A 21,696-nucleotide genomic window follows, 5' to 3' on the forward strand; every position below is an offset into this window, starting at 1 on the left:
AAACTGAAGCTGGTTTTCTATTGCTGGCGTTTTGGGGTTGGTTTTTTGGTTTGTTTGTTTTGTAGAGTGTAGGAATACTACTTCCCACATGAAGCTTTCATAAAGTGTTATTGGCCTCTGATATTAACTGATGTTAACTTTGGACATCAGAAAAGGTAAATAAAATTTGTGAATAAAAACAATCCAAAAAAACTCTTAAACCTTTATATTTTCCAAATAAATGTCACATTTGTTTACTGATATTGTTGGAAGGCTGTGTGTTATGTCTTACCTGACTTTAACCTTTCTTTCAGCTCTCAGACAGAGGACACACAGAAAGAGAAGAGCAGAAAGAAGATAACAATAGCACCGAATGCAGCGAACTAGGAATCATGGATCTGAAATTCACTTCATCAAGAAAATACATTTCCATCAGTGTACCTTCCAAATCTCAAGCTATGTCTCCTCATATCAAATCAGTAGATGATGTTGTAGTTCTTGGCATGAATCTCAGCAAATTTAACAAACCTACTCAATTTTTCATCTGTGTTTCTGGAGTTTTTATGTTTTATCTAATCTACGGATATTTACAGGTAAATGCTATGAACTTGTGTTTTAGGTCAATTCCTCCTACTCCTTTTCTTTTTCAATAGCATAATGTTATAGTATGTATTTTAATATCTATAGATGTTCAAAATAGATATTGATTGCAAAGTCAAGCTTTCAGAATTCAAGAGCAGTAAGTAATTGTATAATGTAAGATTCCGTTATAGTTGATGTGCCTACAAGGTTTGGTTCAGTTGGACTTTTGTAACTTGATCTTTTACTTTGTGCAAGATATACCTTCCAATATTGTTTTGAATGTGTATTTTTTAAATGTGATTTCATAGTCTTCTGAAAACAAATTGTAGAACCGTACAGACTGATATGTAAGTCTTCATTGGTGTTGAAACTTTTAGATCTCCTTGAGTTCCGTGGGTGCTGTACAGTAATAGTAGTCTGTTGTTCTCTCTGCTCTCTCTTCAGGACGGAGCTGAAACATGTACTATGGTTGGTTGTTAAGCAGAAGCATAATGTTTATGCCCTTTTAGTTAAACATTCTTTTCTGCTAACCGTTTCTCTTTTAACTTGAGCAGCTACATTTCTGTTCCTTTTTAAAATTTTTTTTAAGTGAGTCTTCTCAATAAAGCAGTGATTTAAAAAGTTGGTAATTTAAAAAGTTGGTAATTAAAAATCACCATTTCCAATGCAGTTTTCAAAAACAGCTGAGAAGTTTGTTAAAATAAAGTTACTTCCAAAGAGTTAGACAAAGTTATTGGTAGTTGAAAGCAGAATCTTAAAAAGGAAAATATTAGGTAGCCTTTTGTTTCTATAACTGACACATCTACATAATTCTTTATGCAGTGCGTGTGTTTTTCCATAACAAATTGCTCTGGTTTTACATGTTCCTACAGCCTGCAAATTTATAAGCTCACATGTGCTATTTAATGTAGGCACTCCAAATATTAGGTGTACATTCCTAAGAGATGAAAATTACCAGTAAATATGTCTGTTTAGAGAAAGTTTGTATTTAATTTATTGTGAGCTATTTATAAATTCTGTATAAAAACAGTCTATTAAAGTAAATGAACTGAAAACCAACTGAAAAGCAGACAGGAAACCATCTATAATTTGAGATAAATATTAATGGATCAAATGTATTCCCCTGATGAATCGATCAATTAATTTCAGTGTAAATTTTCTCATTGCATTTTGGAGAACCTAAATTGTCTTTTTCAATACTTAGCAAGTTACATATGACAGGTAAATTCTAGTTAATAACCAGCAGCTGCAAAGGCTAGATTTGCATGAAGAAAAAAAAAATCTGTTGATTTTGTTTTGATTTAATATTTTGGTGTATGTATGTGACCTTGGTGGGTTTTTGTTTTTATAGGAATTGATATTTTCAGTGGAAGGTTTTAAACCTTTTGGTTGGTACCTCACTTTAGTGCAATTTGGATTTTATTCCATTTTTGGACTAATAGAATTGCAGTTGATTCAGGACAAAAGGAGAAGGTATGTGTTTTTCCAAGCATTTTACCCACTGTCCGTCAAATTAGAAGCATTTGATATTTATGGTAAACAACTTCCGTTGTTTGAATGTGAACACTGTGAGGCATTGGTAGCAGTTCCGTAGTTAAAATAATGTGAAATTACTGGATGATGTTAGAAAATGTTTTCTAAGCACCTGCTTAGATTTCAGACCTGTAAGTAGTCTTGTTGACTCTATTGTCACTTTGTCCCACTTAGAGAGCATATTCTATCCTTAAGGTAGCTGGTACAGACTGACTTATGTATGTGTTGCTTGGGATTATTACATCTAGAATAGGGCCAACTGCACTTCACAGTACTTGAAGCCATCTGTCACTGAATACCTTTTCCTCAAACCTTGGCACCTCCTCAGCAAGAGGTTCCTCTAACATGCTGTGCATCTTGGAGAGTGTCAGAGGTGTGCTCTCTGCCATGTGGCTGTGTAAGTTTGCATCGAAGGATGTGCTTAGGTTTTGCATTTTTCATTTTAGATAGCATTCATAACACCCTGCAACAAAATTATTCTGTGTTTTCACTGCGGTCGACCAAGGGGATTCTTCTTGTCTTGAATCCTATGGATATGGGATAGTTTGATCTGACTCAGTGTGGCCATTCTGTGGCTTCCTGCCCAACTACAGCCTCTGCAAACTGTATATTGAGGCCCTCTGGAAGCTGGGCTGTCATGGTGTACGTGAATTTTAAAATTGCTTTAAAGCATTATAGCCTAGTTGAGCATAACTAGTTTTCCTTACCTGTAGTCAACTTTGGCTGATTTTGCATATACTGATTTTAGGTAATAGAATTCTTTTCTAGCCAAACAATGTAACTTTGATAAATTATTCTTTTTATTTTAAACACTGACAGCTTATATTTCAAGTTATCTGACTTTTTGAGATGCATCAGATAATATTGTGTAGTTACCTTTTGGGTGTTCTGTAACTAGTATTTAGGTTTTGATTACCAAATAGTTGCTAATGTTTACAGAGCATGACCTTGTAAGTTACATTGGAAATGTAGATCTTAAATATATTTTACATTTTATTTTCTATAACCTAGGCATCTTCTTGTAGACATTAAAAAAATCTATTTCCTAATTTTTATGCAGAATTCGATGTTTCTTAAATTTTAAATTTTTCTTGCATGCCTCAGAGTATACCTACATCACATAATGAGTTATGGATAAGACAGGGTTACAGCAAAACATCTCGTTATTGCTTAATGTGGCTCTGAGTATGCATGAAAAATAGCTGAACATATGCACAACAATAACTGTAAAAAATCACTTCACAAAGTGAGCACAGCGATTGCTAAAAATTACTGTTGGGTCATCTGTTGTCAGGTGATAATTTCAGCAAAGTGCAAACAATACATCTGAAAATATTCAACAAGCCCTTCCATTCATGATATCTGAATCACTTCTCTGTTAGTTCTGTTGAGTTTTATAAAACAATGGTATTTTTTTCAACTTTCTTCATTCTAAAATTGTCAACGTTCATGTGAAAACTTCAAAGAAATTGACACTGACCATGACAGGACTAAGATTCAGGATATCTTGGTATACCAACCTTCTGTGTTTCCTTTAACAAATAACCTGAAGCCTTTGTCTTGATTCTTCTGTAAATAATATACCTTCTCAGAAGGAGGTTAAAGAATTAGTGCGTAAATACTTCATGAGCCATGAAGTTTTTATTGTCTTGTATTTGAATGCTGTTTATTAGCAGTAATTGAAAGAAATGAAATTTGAAATCAGTCATTTATGTGCATTTTAAAATTTCTATTATGGAATGAAATTCAGTGAGAAAGATGGTCAAGTTGTATTACAAACATATTCCTTTATCTAAATTTTCCAAGCTATATCTCCTCTAGATGAGTTTTTTAATACCAAGATTCGTATGTTTATATTTTGTAGAATTCCTGGCAAAACCTACATGATAATAGCGTTTTTAACAGTGGGAACCATGGGTTTGTCAAATACCTCTTTAGGATATCTGAATTACCCTACTCAAGTCATCTTCAAGTGCTGTAAGCTGATTCCAGTTATGATAGGCGGGGTTTTTATACAAGGTAAGTGTTAGTCTCGCTATTAGATGATTTTTTTGTTGTTTCTTTGGAGGGAGTCGTGTATGGAATCCTGTACTTAGTTATTCCAGTGAGGCTCTTGGATAGAGAGGGACAGGTAGCATTTTTCCTGTAGGAGGAAGAACTTGAATTTCTGAAGCATCTTCTCAGAAAAATGTACAAATACAACTAGATGAACAGGAAATGTGAGGAAAAAGAAGTTGTACAGGTCACTTGCAAAACTTTATTTTTATGCAGGCTTTCTTAATTTTTAAGTAATGTAACTTTGTTTTCTAAACCAAATCACTTCATAAATGAAACGTTTTCAATACTGAAATGGAGAACTTGAAATGGAAAAAAAAGTAAAGTTCCAGCCATGATTTGTGAAGAAATCCCCTACTCTTCTTGTTTGAAAAGCTTGATTTCTAAATTCCTAATTAAAATTCATAAATTTTGATTAAATGTTTAATCAGAAATACACCTGACTTTACATGTCTTTGGCTAGTCCTAAAGTCATATTCATATTCCAAAAACAGATAAAGGGATCTGGAGAACAACGGATAAGGACTATAGTTATGTGAATAAACCTACTTCAGTATTTCTGGATTTAGAAGACAAGTATATTATAGAAGTTTCTATTTGTTCAGGACACAAGGATTCATTAAGTCAGTAAAGCTCTGCATGGGCAAGTGTTATGGAACAGAATCTAGAATGATACATTTCTATTTCTGTAGTTAATTCTGGCCTTCTAGTTGCAATAGAAAGCTGAACTTTCAGAGAAGGTTGCAAGTTTAGATATCCACATGCGCGCACAGTATTTACCTTTTATTAGGAGTCATTTTGTATCATTTTAATGCAGAGACACTGATATCCCCTACAGCTTTGTGAAATTTTAATGTGTTGTAGTAGTATTGTATTCTCAGAAGCTGTGATTTTTTTTTATTATTATTACTTTAAAACATTTTCAGTTAAAATTTTCAGTTCAAAAAAGTTCTCTTGGAAGCTTATATTGAAAGTACAGCTTCTGGGAAAGCAATATGTTATTTCAAACAAGATATAGTAACTCCTGCCTTTTCATTTCCCTACTCTATTTCTTTCTCCACCCCCCTCCACATCCTGTCTCTCCCAAACCAAGAGACAATGTAGGGTTCTAAAAGTACCCAAATCATCTGTTAGTGTTTGAGAATGACGTCTCTCTGGTCAATAAAGGCAGCCAAAATGTCTTGCATGAGAGAAAAATCTTAAGAAAACATCTAACCTGTCCTGAAGTTGCTGAGATGGTGCTTTGTCAGGGAGGATGTGCTTTATGTCATTGAGAATGTGCTTTTTGTCATCAGGAGTAAAACTAAAACTGATCACAAGAGTCAGACAGTATCTGTTAAGGTCCTCCTCCATGTTAGGAACTGCTGTTGTACAAGAAACTAATTCCAGTCGTGGAAGGCCAGAGCATTAAGTCTTCTGCTTAAGTAAAAGAATGACATTGGAACAGTTTTTCCTTTGCCTTCTAGTCTGCTAAACAGGATAAACATGAAATTCTGAGAGTGTTAACAGTCCATTCATATTGTTTGTATTGCTTTTGTAGGAAAACGTTATAATATTGCAGATGTGTCTGCTGCCCTATGCATGAGTCTTGGATTAATATGGTTTACTTTAGCTGACAGCACAGTTGCACCAAACTTCAACTTGACAGGTAAACATATATTATATTTTAGAGTTTAACAAAATGATTGTTTTTTCCTACAATAAGTGCTCCATAGAAGTTCTGAGAGTTCTTGGTGGAGTGCCTTCAGGTATCATACGGACAATGCAGGTTTCATTGTAGCTTTGCACTAGTAGAACTGTATCTGTGGCAGAATAGGCCTTTATTCCAAGTGTTTAATTTTTAGGTTCTTAACATTTCTGGAAATACCACCCTTTAGGTTGAAATGTCTTGTGCTTGTTCTCAAGAAATACTTACTTCCCAGTAGATCTGTTAACATAAAAATGATAAAATTCAGTTTGACCATTTTAAAACTTCAAAAGATTAGTTGTCTTTTCTAGTTAGACCTTTAAGTCTTTCTCCATTTCAGAACCATTTACTTTATGTTAATTGATGGTCTCACTCAGATTTGCTGTAGTTCTTAGTTGCAGTGCCCACATTCTAACTTTTCTATACTGTGTAAAATCAGAAGCAAAGAAAAGATTTTAACCTGCTTGGATTTAAAAACGTAGTTGAATTTCTTTCTCAAATGGCAAGGGTGAATTGGTTATTCATGAAATCTGTGTTACATACGTGGACAGTGTTTGGATTAATACTGAATCTTGAAAACTTTTGAATATTTGACTTTCAGTGTATTCTTTTTTTGAAATTCTGAGATGAGTTATAACAACTGTTAAAACAGACGTTCAGTGTGAAATCTTTATTTCTTAGTAGTGGAGGCACTGTTTTAGAAGTTTTGTTCCTAAAAATAATAATGAATTCTTGTTTTTAAGGAAAAGGCTTTTTGTCCTCACAAAATATTATTTCATCTAGTGTTAGCAATGATCAATTTGTGGTGTTGTCTAAGCTGTATTTATCTTTTGCCTTGCTCATAAATTAATTCTTGTGCCTTTCAATGTAATTCTAGTGCCACTAGAAGTAGTGGAAGAAATTACAAAAATCTGTGAATTCTATAACCTGTTCTGCATTTAATGTGTTTGTGTGGTGTAACTGGGTGGCTACTTGAAAAAAAAAAGTATTTTCAGTACAGTATGATGTTGGTATGCATGTAATTATATTCTAGTGTTTCTGGTGTATAGATATGTGTTACCATTGCAGCTATTTTTGACTATCGCCTCTAAGTGCATTCACATGTTAATATATTCCTTTTGTAAAATTTGCATTGTTTTAAGTATGTGCTATGACTTAATTCTGAAGAGATTTGGAAAGTTGATTCTTCAACTGAATGGGATAGGGTAAAGTGCAGCAAATGTAGCAAAGTCCTGACACCTTCAAAGATCGGCAAAACACAAGATGAAAAACTTTAAATGTCTTCAGAGAATAAACAGGGTTGTCTTTCATTATTAATTTATTTTGAACACTTCAAACAAGTCTCTATATATTGAAGCTTAGAGCACTACTATTTGGAGGAAGTTAGTTCTGTGAAAATAGAATATAGAATTAGAATTCAAAAGTTTGGATCTCCCCGTAGGAAGGCGATTCAAAATTTTCCTGCTTACCTTCTGAGAAGGTTCTTTCTGTGTTCCTCTATTCCCTGATGCCTGTTTTATTTTATTCCCATGTCACTTAATTTAACCAGAAGAAACTTTTCATAATGGGAAAGGTGGAGTTTTTCCTTTTCTTGGATGAATTATGGAGATAGATGGTCCCTTGCTTCAAGAAATGTACTGGGTTTTGGTATTGCAGAAATACGTAGCTGCCGAAGTGTAAAATCAGTGATAAGAATTATTAAAAATTTTGCTCAGTCTGCAAAATGGCATATTCTTTTGGATAATTACACTTTTCGTGATGTTAATCACAGAATAAGAACTGAAAGCAGAGAGGCAGAATTTAATTTTATATCTTCATAGAGTATCTTCAAAGAAATAACAAAGTATTTAAGGATATTGAAACTTTCTCAAACATTAACAGCAAATTAAATTACTGTTTTCTAAAGTTGCAGTTTTATGTTACTGCCTATTTACTGCCCCCTAAATTCTTGAGTTCATTCCAGTGATTTATGCATATTTATATAGAACTGTTTCCATGCAAACTAGTATGATTCTAGCATGATTTCATAGAACTTCTACTAACTTGTTAAGAACAAGCTGTTTACATTTCACAGTTCTAAGAGAGCAAAACTATGCTGTGAAGTGAAACAAAAGACATTATCTTTGTTGTCTGACGCAAATACTAAAAATGGAGCATGAGCAGACATAAAATATTATCTGGATGAACAATTTTACAAGTCCTTTTTTTTTTTCTTTTTTTTTTTTTTCTCCCTGCTATTGAAATCTATTCTCAGTGTTGCTGGGCCAAAAAAGGAATCTACACAGATTTTGTTTACTCATGAAAGAGGTCAGCCAACAAAACAGAAACTCTCTTCTGCCAGAACAGGTACATATTTGTAACTAAGGAAGAGGTATACTTTTCAAGACGAAGTTGGTGCTAAGAGCTCAAAGCATCTCCTAGCATTATCAAATTGGAGAGGTAGTGGTAGATATCCTAAATAGCTGTGAATAATAGATACAGGACTTCCAAAAGAGAAACCAGAAGAGAAGGGTGTGCAGAAAGAGCCAGTGTTGAAACATTGGTGCTACGGGAATTTCCACTGTTCTGGCGTTACAGGTGTAAGTGGAAATTAACTATTTTCAGTGAAGACACAGTAAAAATATCAGTTGCTTGAAAATTCCTCCACCCTAGACTGTTTGTACAGGTGCAGTTTAGTCTTTTGCAGACTGAGGTGTTTTGTCCTTAGCTTCACTGTTTTAAGATGATATTACTTGGTTAGCTACCTCTATTGTGTCTTCTAATCTTATGTATGGCAGGGTTCTAGAATGTGGAGTATTACAGAGGTCTTAATGGGCAGGTAAAGTCCAAACAACTCACTAGTCTAACACATTTGCGTGGTGGGGATTGCAAGTGTGAGAATGTATTGTTGAGGAACTTATGTAAATATCGAATAGCTTATAAATGTGTAAGCAGTGTTGATATTTTAATGACTTCAAGCATCACATTAGTAGTGTAAAATACAGTGTAATGTAGTGTTTCAATCAAGTCTGTTGGTGCAAGACCTCCAGGTTTAATTTCTTTCAGAACTAATTTAGGACCTATTCTTCCAATCATTTTTACTCATGCTTTGCATACTACATAATGTTACTGGTCTCGTTCATGGTTTTGCTGCTGCTCGGCAGGTGCAGTGCTATCACAATGAGTGGAACAATTCTTCTCTTCATACTCCAAACTGTGCATATATGTAATATTAACATGTGTCTTGTCCCTACATTTCTCCTTTCCATGTGCACTTGCACTTCAGATTCCAGGTAACCTTTTCATCTCAATCCAGTACTGAACCCATGTGTATTTGTCCAGCGATGTGCCTTGTCCATTAAGCACTGCTGGAACCAGCGTGATAGAGAACACAGATGAAGACACACTTGATCACTTTACAGAAGTGATCTGCAGCAAGGCTATTGCTGAGTTGGAGGTGTTATACCTTTGGACCAGAGCTCAATCCATGGAGTTAATATGTCTATACTGTGGTCTTTAGCATAACCAATATTATTCAGGTTATCATGTCATTTCCATTGACTCATGCCTTTTCCAATACCTGGTAACTTTGAATAATGACGAGTCTTTTTCTGTTGCTTCAGTTGCTTTCAGTTCCTGGGAAAGGAAATGGTTCCCAAACTAAAAACGCTGGTTTGGGAGTTCCCATATATCCAGAATTTGGCCAAGGAGATGCCACCTTAAACTTCATTGGTCTTAAAAATGTTAAATCTTTTCATTCTGAAAATCCTAGGAGCTGGGATTTTTTTTGTCTGTCAGGAGCTTATACTCCATTTGGTCCATCAGAATGCCTATTTTGAGACCTCTGATAGCAAGATATTAAGAAAATATCACGCTGCTTGTTTCTAGTCTTCCACTCCTCGTTCTTCCCTGACACTTATGATGTTTTAAGGAACCAAGACCAGACAAAACAGTAAATATGATTTTGATGACTGATATCTTCTGTAATGTTGTATACTTAGGAAAAGTGGTATTTCAACCTGTGTGCATCATTAATTTCTAACTCTTGCAACATTAAATACAACAGTTGCTACAGTCATGAAAGAATCGAAATTTGGAGGTTGGGAAATGAATTGTGACTGGCATGGATAAAGAGTTATTAATTTTTGTTATTGGAAAGCTGATTACATTATTGACTGTGTAGTGACTTTGTTGTGAACAAATATGGTAACCTAAAACCATGGGTTTTGTACCTGAACTATAGTTTTTTAAAATTAATATTTCAACAATGAAAGATTTCCATTGTGAATCCTCTTGCATTTGTTTCATCATTACATCTAACACTTCTATTTGCCTTTGTCAGGAAGAATAATCTAGGATTAACTACTCAAAAAGAGTATGTTCTCTGGTTTTTATCTTCATTAAAAATACCTCAATAAATGCAGTTGCCATTCTTTCACTCTTGTTACTCAAAAATTACAGCTAGCTTCTTTATAACAATGTCCAGATGTCAAGCTTAGAGACACATAGTGCTTGGGGCTTAACTGGTGGAGGGAGTGCGGGTGGACACTGCTTTATACTAGTATATTGAAATAGTTTTGCTGACACTTAGAATATGATATAGAGGGGGTTTTATTATTATTTTTCTATTCCTGAGACTTTTTTCTTTTTTTCAGGGTAAGTACAGAGTGGTTTTCATCACTACTCTGCTTTGCTGATAAATATTCTGAACAGGTTTTTGTTTGTTTGTTTTTTTCTTATATTAGGTGTGGTCCTAATATCCCTTGCCCTCTGCGCAGATGCAGTTATAGGAAATGTACAGGAAAAAGCTATGAAGTTGCACAATGGTTCTAATTCAGAAATGGTAAATACCAGATTTGCAATTTTAAAAGAGCACGTTCTATCATAGACAAGGCATACAATGACAAAACATGAAACTTAATCTGCTTTTCTCTTGCATATGTAAAGAAGGGCTCTTGGTGTACTATTCTTGGGGTTTTCTGTTTGTTTGTTTGGCAGCTTTTGGTGGGTTTTGTTTGTTTTCTTTTTTAACCTTTCAGTGGTACTGTTTTCTGTGTGCAACTTCAAATGTATATTCCAGCTACAAAAACACTTATTTCTAGCAACAATTTCTTTGTCTACCCTGCAGGCCTGAAATCAATGGAGTGTTTTCTGTATGATCATGCACTTAATCTCTGAAAAATATATACTGTTCTTCTGGTATACATAAGCATGTGTTACATGAAACATACTGCTTTTCTTACTTTGCTAGACTTCTGATTCTAGAGTGTGCTAGCATTTGAGAGGCAGCCTTTTTTTAAGCTTTTGAAATCAGTAAAACTCTGACTTTTGGAATGGGTGAGTATGTGTGTTCCTGATTCAGTGAAGTACATGATTTTGAAAAAGCCTTGCTCAGTATTTTTTATATACATATTTGGAATGTGGATTATCTGACTTTTTTTTCTTTTTAGATAAAGCTTATGTTTGAATTTGGCATCTTTTTCTCTAAAATCGAGTAAATAGAAGACAATCTTTTATTATAACAGACACTGCTTGAATATGCCACAAGTAAAAAATTATTGAAATTTAATTTGCATATTTGGCATGTATTTGACATTTAACTAGAAAATCTAGTTTCTCATTTATGAGAATAGCTTCATAAATGGAGAGAAAATTAGTTAGAAGGAAGCTTCATTTATGGATGAAGGTGATTTAGGTTGATTCAAGAAGTTTGGGCTGCAAGTTTCTGGAAAGTGGAAGAATATACCTGAAAAGCGTCACTGTATTCTTGTTTTTTATTTCTGTACTTTTCTTAGTATTCACTGTTGACTGCTGCCAGAGGTAGAGATCTTAGTTAGATGGACCTTACCTGACCCAGTGCAGCCTTCTATAGCTGTAATCTCTGAAATCCGAAACGAAGTACAATCTATAGCTGTTTTCTTGCCCACTTTGCATCTTGCCAACAGCCATCTGACAGTTGTTGAGCCTTACCCGTGATGCCTCTATTGTTTCCAGAACTTTGCTTTTTATTCTGCGTTAATCTGACAATATTGGTCTTCATATTGTATACTCATACTACTTGTAGAGATTCAGCGTAGTGTTTAAGGATATAAAGGTTTTGTTTGTTTGAGGCCTAGAGATTACACTCCAGGATTTTGTTTGGAGAATGCAGAGCAGAAGTACAAGCAGAGTTTCAGAAATCATTTGTCTAGACCTGAGACTGTGGGTGAAAATTTAAGAGGTCTTCTGAATTGGAGATCATGTTTAATGGACAGTGATCTGGAAATAAAATTGAATAGTAAAGGAACCTGTCATCCACAGGATCTCTGTTTCATTACTGAATTTGGAACTTGCCCTGGATTAAGCAGTTATGAAAAGAGAAAAGATGTCTTGTGGCTGAAATAGTAACCACTGCTCTGGAAAGTTATACCTGATTTTTCCTTGTGTGTAATTCTAAGGAAGTGACTTATATCACACTGCCTAATAAGGAACTAGCAATGTGGTGCTCGTTCCTGGTTGTGAAAAGTGAGGTCTTTGGGTGGTTTGGGAGAAAAGCTGGATGCAGAGGCAAATGAAGAACTAGAGACTAACTTTTGTGTGTATAAACACTGTAAAATAAGAGCTCTGAAGATCAGATCATTGTTTTTTAAGAGGTTGAAAGCAGTTTGGCTCTTGAAATGTATATTCATTCTCCTTTATTGTAGGGCAGTGATAAGTGTTATGTTGTCTCATGGCATTGTTATTAATTGTTAGTAGATTTATTTTTGCAACTAATTGAGATAGTATAACAAGAAAACAATTGATGAAACCTGTGTCAAAAGAAGTAGGCCTGTAATTGACACCGAGCTTTGAAAGTGTAGTAAATCAGCGTGTTCTAGCTGGTAATGTGAAGAATAGTTCTGTTCGCTGTCTCCCTTTTTCACAAGAAAAGGCCAACTAAATGTTGCCCAAACAGCTGAATGCCTCCCACTGCATAGGAGGATGTATGGATGGGCAGTTCCAGCTTCTGTTGTTGCCTCTACATGGGAAAAGATAGGATGAAGATTCTTTTGTCGCTTTTGTATGAAGCTATGAGTTAAATAAGGGTACAGACAAAATGAAGAGCTTAGCTGTTTGCTGAGTATAGTCTGTTCTGAGTACTGAACTAGGCCAGAGCTGGTCATATATGAAAATCTTGTATCCTGTCACCATAAAGCAGGTGCACCATATACGTGAACTGAAGTGACACAGGTGAAACTTACGTGACACTTCTTCTGGCAGTTCATAGTGATTATGTGCTACCCTTTGCACATTTAATGTAATACGGATCTTTACTGTGCAGGATAAGTTGCAGAAAACGAAATATATTTAACATAGTATTCAAACTGTTTAACTATATACTTGTGTGAAGTTTTATTTAGGCTGTGAAATCCTGAATTGGAAAGATTTACCACAGTCAATGTTGACCTCAAGATATTACTAACTGACTAGCTTTACAAAAAATTTTTTATGTAGTTGTGGGTAGGAAGAATGTCTCTAACACTTGCTATTCACTTTTCACTGTACATCAGCTATTTCAGAAATCCTAGTAAAAATATCTTCAAACACTGCAAATTCAGCTCTGAGAAGTTGAACATACTAATAGGGCCAAACATTTGAAAGCATTTAATTTTGTCCTTTTGTATAGTATCACCTGGTAATTATTTTCTCTTAAACTATTCTAGGTTTTGTATTCCTATTCAATAGGTTTTGTGTATATTTTATTTGGATTAACATGCACTAGTGGATTAAGCCCTGCAGTAACATTTTGCTCAAAGGTAGGTATAAAGATTTCCTTTTTTCTATGAACAACCTCATTGGAAAACATTGCTCTGTATGGTTTAGAAAATCTCACCACTTCTCTGAAGTTATATTTTCATCACGTAAACTGGTTGACTTGTATAATTCATATATTAAGCAAGTTGTTACAGTCTTTGATGTATGAGATAGGGTAATGTTTTAAAAAATAAAACAAAATCACAGGACCAGACTTATGAGCTTATAATTTCATTATCATTTTTCCATTATTTAACTAAAATTAAATAAGGATCTTTGCATGAATGCATTGTGGAACAGCTTATTATTGCTCAAGCAATTGATTAAAGTCTGTAGTTTTATGTCATTTTGCAATACCTCAGGGTTTGTTTTACATTTTCCTAACAGGCTTTTTTTGTTGTTGTTGCAGCATCCAGTTCAGACTTACGGTTATGCATTCCTTTTCTCCCTGACTGGGTATTTTGGCATATCCTTTGTTCTAGCGTTGATTAAAATCTTTGGTGCCCTTCTGGCTGTAACAGGTATGAACAAATGATATTTTTACTGCTTTTGGTATAAAAACATGAAGTAATCTTACTCTATTATTTAGGACAGAGCTTTTGAGAATTGTTCTCACTCTGGCTTTTTTTCTGTTCTTTGTGCTTACTGATCGTGGTTTGTGTAGCATGGATCTTCTCTAGTAAGAAGTGTTTGAAATAAGAATATGTGTTTGAGAGCTTCCTGGTCCTTTCTCTGCCACAGTTTTAACTTTGAAGAGCCTGTTAAGTGATCTTGTGCATATAGACTGTGCTATGTGTTAATGCGGAAACAACACTCTTCTGAACAGAGGAATTGCAATGGAAATGTATAGCAAGGTATAAGGAAAAGACAGGTATTATTTGAAACATGGAAGGAAAAGTAAGGATGTTCCAGTAAGGCATAGTAGGCAGTGTCATAGTCTCTAAGCACAGAATTTCTGGAGATTTCCAACAAGTGGTATTGCTAGAAAAACTATGAAGAACTTCCCTGAAGCTTCTGAATGTCCATATACTCTCAGTGGAATGCTGCTGTAGCAATGTTAAATGTACAGTCCAGACTCAGTTCAGAATAAACTCAAGTGGAACAAATCCTGACTTTTGTGATGGTCTCCTCAGTTCTTTTTATTAAGCTGAAGGGAATAAAGGGTGTGTATTAGTTCTGGAAGTCAGGATTTGAATTAAACAGACTTCTGGTGAGTTGTGTAACAGCTGCTGGATTATCTCTAAATTGGAAGTTGCGTATTCATGGGACAGGTACAAGCCTATTGTTAATGACAGAAACAGACTCCATCTAGTCTTTCAGATCTTCTTCTAGACTTCTGATGTAATTGTCCCCCCAAAAATGGAAGCAGTCATGTTTTCTGTTAAATGCTTAGTACAGCATATGACTGTATCAACCGTGGCAGAAGAAACAAATGTAAAGAACTTTGATCAGTAATATGTTGAAAAGATTTGGGCCACTTGCTGGTGTGTCTGCTAGCCACATGTGAATGTGGAAAAATGTAAGTCCCTAAAGTATGTCAAAAGTTACTGGAACCCTCTCCAGGCTAAGAAAGTCACCAAATGCAGTCTTGTCTGCTCCTGTGGTAGTTCATGCGCAAATAAAAAGTTTCTGTGATGTGGTGTTCTCACCTAATAATATAATAATTTCCTATCAATAAATGCAAGTCAGACCTATCTACACTGACGTGCTCTAGGTATGTGATGGGTGAGGAAAAGGAGGACATGAAGCAAGAGGCAGTCACAACCATTATAGATTTTCAACCTTTATAGATATTCACACTTGACTTTTATCCCGTATGCAACTGGACATATTCTTCACGTTGAGTAATCAGTCATCTGGAAAAATCATGTGGAGAGATTGAAATCCTACTAGCTGAGACTGTCTGGCTCTCTGTGAATGAGGAAGCCACTGAGCACAATGACTCTCAGCACTGTGCTGGCAAGTAATGTCATCCGGTTATGCTTGCTCTTTACTAATGCATTGGCTGATGTGTGCCTTAGAAACAATGAAAAGTATTAAAACTAAACATATTATGTGTGGAAGGACAACTATCTGGCTTCAGAGAAGGAAGTGTGTTCAGACCTTATTGATATTTTGTCTGCCTGAGATCCTTGATGGAAGAAGCAGTATAGAAAATTATTAAATCAAAGGAATCGCTAGCAAGACAGATGTAACAGAAATTGCAGCTCAGAAATTATTTGTACTTGTTTATTGTGGCTTGCATCTGTATTTGTGAGGCTGTGGCATATTTTAGTATGCGGCGTTACCGGAGTGTGGCAAAACTAGCTGCAGCCAAATGACATAACTGTATTACAAGTGAATGCTTTTAACCTGAATCATTATGAGTTTGTAAAACAGTCAAGTGAGTGAAGTGTTTACATATCATAATATCCTCAACTGTTGGAATAAGGGGAAATGACCCTGCTGTTCATTTTAACAGCAGCTAATTGTAATGTTAACATTTTTTATACATCTAACAACACTAAAGGAAAAGTCTGACACTGATCGTTTTTCAGCATCTTCCTGTACACCTGTTTTCAAGCTGTCCCTAAAATTATTACTCTTTACTATACGCAACTGCTATAGAACATAAAATTGTTTGTCTGTAGAAGATTGTTTCTTCCAAACTTAAAATGTAACTTGAGTGTGTTTTTCAAAAATCAGTCATTGCCTATCTAGTTTCTCCTATCATTTATATAGTCATTACAGTAGCCTGTCAAGAACAGTTTACATCAGGCTCATTCCTTCCTCAGGTTACCTTTTCTTAAAACCACAAACGTTAGTCACAAGGGCCTGGCGGGGGAAGGTGTAGCAAGATGCCATGGAGCTACTTTCCTCTCTTCCCTCTACCCCTGAAAGCTGGTTTCTGTCAGGTGATGCTCTACTTCATTCGCAGTAGTGTAGAGGAAAATACAGACAGTTGTTTTCTGACATGAGGATTGCATACTCTGCTCTCCTATTAATTGTTGCTTCTGCAGCACATCTGTTTCACATTTGTTTTTAACAAAGTTCAGTACGTCTCCTGACTGGAAATTGGCCCAGATAGAGGGTTGGTTCATGTATTAAAATAGCTCTTAAAAAAAACAGTCTTACTGTGCTAAAATATGTTTAAAAATGCTGTGGAATAGCAAACCCTTCCCAGGTTTTCTTATACCTGACCTTGACAATCCTAACACTTGAGCCCTTTCCATCTTGCCTGTAGCAATGTGAAAATGTTTATTGTGCCTTGAAGAACACCACATTCATTACTGTCCCTCCCACCCCCCATCCACCCTCCCCCTTCTTGGGGGGGAGTGGGGTGAAAGAGTTTAATGAAAATTGTATTTCTATTAGCAGAATGAGAAATTATCAGACTTAATTGGGAAAAAGAAGAAAAGGAACTTAATTTAGAAGGAAATGGTTACATAAATATTTTAATTAATAACTGATTTGAAAGAACAGAAATAATCGCAATTAGAAAAACTGAAGTAATTTAACCATTTTTTAAATTATTCATCTGTAAACTGTTTTCTAATTAAAACTCAATTTTCTTTTTCATTCTCCTTTAATTTTTCATGTATGAGAAAATCATTTTACTTGATGTGCATAAATTTCTTAAAATGTAAAGAAAATTGTTACTAAAAAGTTGAGATGGGGGCAGATAAAGCAATGGGGAAGGCTGTTTCTTCCACTACAAAACATGCTTTTAAGTAAATATTTGTTTGTGGGGGAGGGTTGGGGAGAATGAAACTTGCTTTACTGGCCATAACAGCGTGAAAATACATCAGTAGTCATTGGCTCCTTTTGTCAGTATGTTACAGTAAGACTGATGTGGATGTAGTTACACAAGTAAGACTTTCCAGTATGGTATAGTAAAAAGTACTTCATAGTAAGCAAAATACTTTCTGTTAATAAAAAACATAGTTTTCTTCTGGTGCAGACAATTGTACTGGGGTCTTTCTGAAGTGAGAAGCTTGCACTATCATATATCACCTTCTCTTAATCTCCATAGCTAAACTTGTACGCCTGGCTGCATTGTTACTTTTTTTTAAAACATTTTCTATAACTTTTACTCATCTATTGATTTTGTTTCAGTGATAAACTATATAGGTTTCCCAGTATGCAACTTGCTAGCAACACTGTATTCTTGTTCATAGCAGATAGCATTGAAATTGTTCAAATAATTGTTGGAGCTATAGTTAATTTGAGAGTAACCCAAGGTTTAATTCCATTTCGGTAACAGGATCGTGTTCTTGGCTTTTCTTACTACCTTGATTCTTTCTAGTGATAAGATCACATGTAAAGAAGGTCTCTAAATGGTTTTGATCAAAACTTCGTAATGCAAAATCGTTGAAGTCAGATATCCTTGGTCTCTTAGGTTTCTAACCAAAATTGTATTTCTCTGCACTGTTAGGTAAATTTTCAGTAACTTCAGAAGAATGACAAAATGCTGATCCCATTCCACTTAAAAATAAAGCCCAAAACACCACTGAAGTGTAGTAACATGAGATGGAAATGGCAAGAGATTTGGTGTATCCAAATAGTGATACCACTTTTTTCTGCTTTAACAGATTAGTTTATACCATCAGTTACTTGCAAGGATTGTTTGTTGCTTTCAGATATTGTGGATCGATTAGCGTGAAGTTATTAAATAGGAAGTCTTGTTCTGGAAGTTTCTCTGTTGCAGATACTGTGACTGGAGCCGATACTACTGATGCAATGTACTTGTTCCAAACAGCATATGGTTCTAGAGCTGTTTTGCACTGGACTGGTGTCCCTGCAGTCTGTGTTTACACCAAGGACAATCATCATTTTAGCCAAACACTTAATTATGTAATGAGGTTATTTACTAATATTGAAGACTATATTATGTGCTTTTGCTGTAACTGAATTCTTCAAGAAGTAAATGTTTGTTTTCTCTGCAGTAACAACAGGAAGAAAAGCAATGACCATTGTGCTTTCTTTTTTGTTCTTTGCAAAGCCATTCACGTTCCAGTAAGTATTTATAGTTTTAAATGGGTTTTTATATATTTTATAAAAAATAACGTTCTTGATCATGGAAGTACAACAACAGTAATTAATCATATTCAGGCTTTAATGCTTTTCATTTTGTATCTTCTACAAATGTTGGCCATCTGCTGTAAATAGTGACTGGCTTGTTGATGCTAATCATGCTAGAGAAAATAGTTTCCATTTTTCTAAAGGTCTGGAAGACAAGTTATTCCATGTGTTGGTATTTTTTGGGGTTTTTTTTAGGAAAAATCTTATATTATATGTAGTGCTTATGATACTTGATAAATTGTTTGGGTACTTTCTCTGTGGAGGAAGATTTGGCTAGAGGAGGGCATTTTCTCCATTAAAGTATTGTTTCCCCTTTTATGAGCTCAGGTTTGAGTTCTTAGCTAGCCCTTTTAAATAACTGCAAGCTTCTATCATCTTGTTATATGAAATTGCAAGATTTTTGAGCTTGGATTTCTTCCCTTTTTTTAATTTCAAGGAAGAGCTTACATTGAAAAATGCAGCTAAGTTGCTACATTGATCCTAATTGCTTCTGGTTTGAAATAAAATAGTATTCAATTTTATTGCTATATATAAATTTATTTGAGATTTAAGAACAAAGCTTACAGCCAAACGCCCAAATGGAATTTACTCCAGTTAAAAATCTTGAGGCTTAAAATAATGGAGAGTTGAAACAAAAATGTGCTTACATTGGGAAGCATGGATATAAGGCACTGAGTGAGAACGTGTTTTGGACCAGTAATAGAGAGTATAGCTCTCATAACCGTGGGAAAGAAAAACATACTAAAACCCCTCAGGACTACTTCATTCATGTGAGAAAGACAGCTACTGTTTAGTTATTATTTAACTATAAATGCACCCTAATAAGCTCTCCAGCCAGGAGGGAAAAGGAAGGCTGGAAGGATAGTAATAAGGATTCAAGCAAATTCTTTCTCAGAGTCCACTAATTTGTGGGGTTTTTTTCCCTTAAACCCTTCTCTCCTCAATGTAGGGACTTTATTTTTTTTAATCCCCAAATATTGGTATGTAATCGCTACAGATAAAGTGCTAACGGTAACTTTTCTCCCCTCCTCTCCCTCCCCTTTAGGTACGTGTGGTCAGGCTTACTGGTTGTCCTTGGTATATTTCTTAATGTTTACAGTAAGAATATGGATAAAATCAAACTGCCTTCACTGCATGGCCTTTGGAAAAAAAGTGTGGAAGAAAGAAAAACAAGGACGTTGTCACAAACCGTATAGACAGTGGTTTATACCTTGTCTTGACTATGACTTGTTGTTATTACTTTATTTGAACAGTCTTCAACTGATTCACTTTCCAAAGGGAACATTATTAAAACCAAAGGAGCTGAAGGCATATTGTCTGCTTGCAGATTGCTAGAAATGCACATTTTTGTGAGCCCTTTCTTCAGAGCACTTGAATTCATCGTAAAAGGTGTTGTAGGCTATTGTCAGATGGCATTATTAGATAATGAAGGACAGCAGCTCCTGACAGACTGCTGAGAAGCTGCACTCCAAGTGGGACACAGTAGAAGACTAATTTGGGCATTTTAATAATATTGGCCATGTGGCTGATCTGAGATTAGTGGTTCTTTGTCTTTGTTAATTGTCTAGGCGGGGTAATTTAAATGTAATACTGTATTAACATTTAATGGAACCTAATCAGCAACTGGTTGACCAAATTGCGATTTTAAAGGTGGAAGGTTTAGAATATGAGATGTTGTCACTCTTTTTCATTTTAAATAAAAATATTGGGGTTTTTTTAAGTTATTGATTAGATCATCACGGAACATGGTATTTATTGTAATAATTGAAATTTTTATGGAAATCTTACGGTGTTACTCTTTTTGATTATTGCTTGCAAGTAACAAAAATGAGATTGAGTTTGTGCAGTCAATCCCATACTTTTCAAGGGGAGAATGGGCTTTTAGGCCTGAACAGGGTGAGAACACAGAATGAAAAAGTCATGATTGAAACAGTGGCGGCAAAAAGCTGTTATTTGCTTATTCTGTGGTGAAATACAAAATTTTTAGTGGCCTGTGGCCCTCCATATCATAGTGGTGTAAAGAGACATGGAAGTCCTCTAAATTAGTATCATTGAATCAAAACTCTTCATTTTCAGTATTGGAGTAAAGAATAACAGCATCTGCTAATGTATTTGGAATACGTATTGTGTCAGTCCTTGTGTGGTCCTGTGATGAACTTAAGAGGATTAGGGTACAGATTACAATTTTGTTTATTTAATGACAGCAGGAGACAATGTACTACCAGTCTGTCTTTTTCATCATGAATTTAGGAAGACTAAGTCCATTTATCTCTCTTACTTTCATATTCAACTCGCTTTTGAATCGCTTGCGGTCTCTTTCATTTTATATATTTAACAACAGCACTTTAAAAATACTAATCACCTTACAGTTTATTGTTCTCATGTGGTCGTGACTTTGTTGTTGTTGCTGTGTCCCTTAGATGCATCTTGGTGTGTGTTCTTTCAACTTAGACAAAAGTAAATTGGATAATAAAATTGTATAGTCAGGAAGAATGTACAAAGAATTGAAATATCTCACAGGATTGCCTTCTGCCAAAAATACTAGTTTATGAAATTATTCAAAATGTGCAAAATGGTTTTTCAGACGTTTAGGAAGAATTGCTGTACCAAGGAGCTTGTAATCAAAGCACAGACACAAAATGTGCCTTAAATTTTGCTTACCGAGTTGGGAGCTAGCGTATGCCATATTAAGTACGTTATAAAATAGAACATGGAATACCATGGCCATCTTAGCACGATGGGACAAATAAGTGGAGTGGAGAGCTGCGCTAACGTAACTGCACTGTTTCCAGCACTCAAGCTACTCTGATGTGTCAGGAAAGCCTTTCGACCCATATGCACCCAGTGTTGCCAAGTTAGGAGAATTTATTGTGTGTGACAATTTTGTTTTTTAAATTCCCAGCTGCTGCATGATTGATTGTGTCCTGAATAAGGTAGAGAGGTGTGAATCTGACGAACAGATATGCTTTGAAAAAAGAAGGATGGCCTGCCATTGCTATCCATTTTCATGTTGCAGCCAAAGTTTTATGATTAGATATGAAAAAGGG

General features: G+C 35.1%; 1 protein-coding gene across 1 annotated transcript; it reads left to right on the plus strand.

Moving 5' to 3' along the window:
- The first annotated feature begins 296 nt into the window (after nt 1–296).
- Nucleotides 297–20,364, plus strand: SLC35B3 (solute carrier family 35 (adenosine 3'-phospho 5'-phosphosulfate transporter), member B3). Its single transcript, XM_009588021.1, has 9 exons — nt 297–572; nt 1,913–2,034; nt 3,959–4,113; nt 5,690–5,797; nt 10,561–10,658; nt 13,498–13,590; nt 13,998–14,109; nt 18,514–18,583; nt 19,695–20,364. The coding sequence occupies exons 1-9, from the start codon at nt 372–374 to the stop codon at nt 19,843–19,845; spliced, it is 1,110 nt and encodes a 369-aa protein (XP_009586316.1). The 5' UTR covers nt 297–371; the 3' UTR covers nt 19,846–20,364.
- Nucleotides 20,365–21,696: the final 1,332 nt, after the last annotated feature.

This window comes from Fulmarus glacialis, unplaced genomic scaffold (assembly GCF_000690835.1).
Source record: "Fulmarus glacialis isolate BGI_N327 unplaced genomic scaffold, ASM69083v1 scaffold17741, whole genome shotgun sequence".
Lineage (NCBI taxonomy): Eukaryota > Metazoa > Chordata > Aves > Procellariiformes > Procellariidae > Fulmarus > Fulmarus glacialis.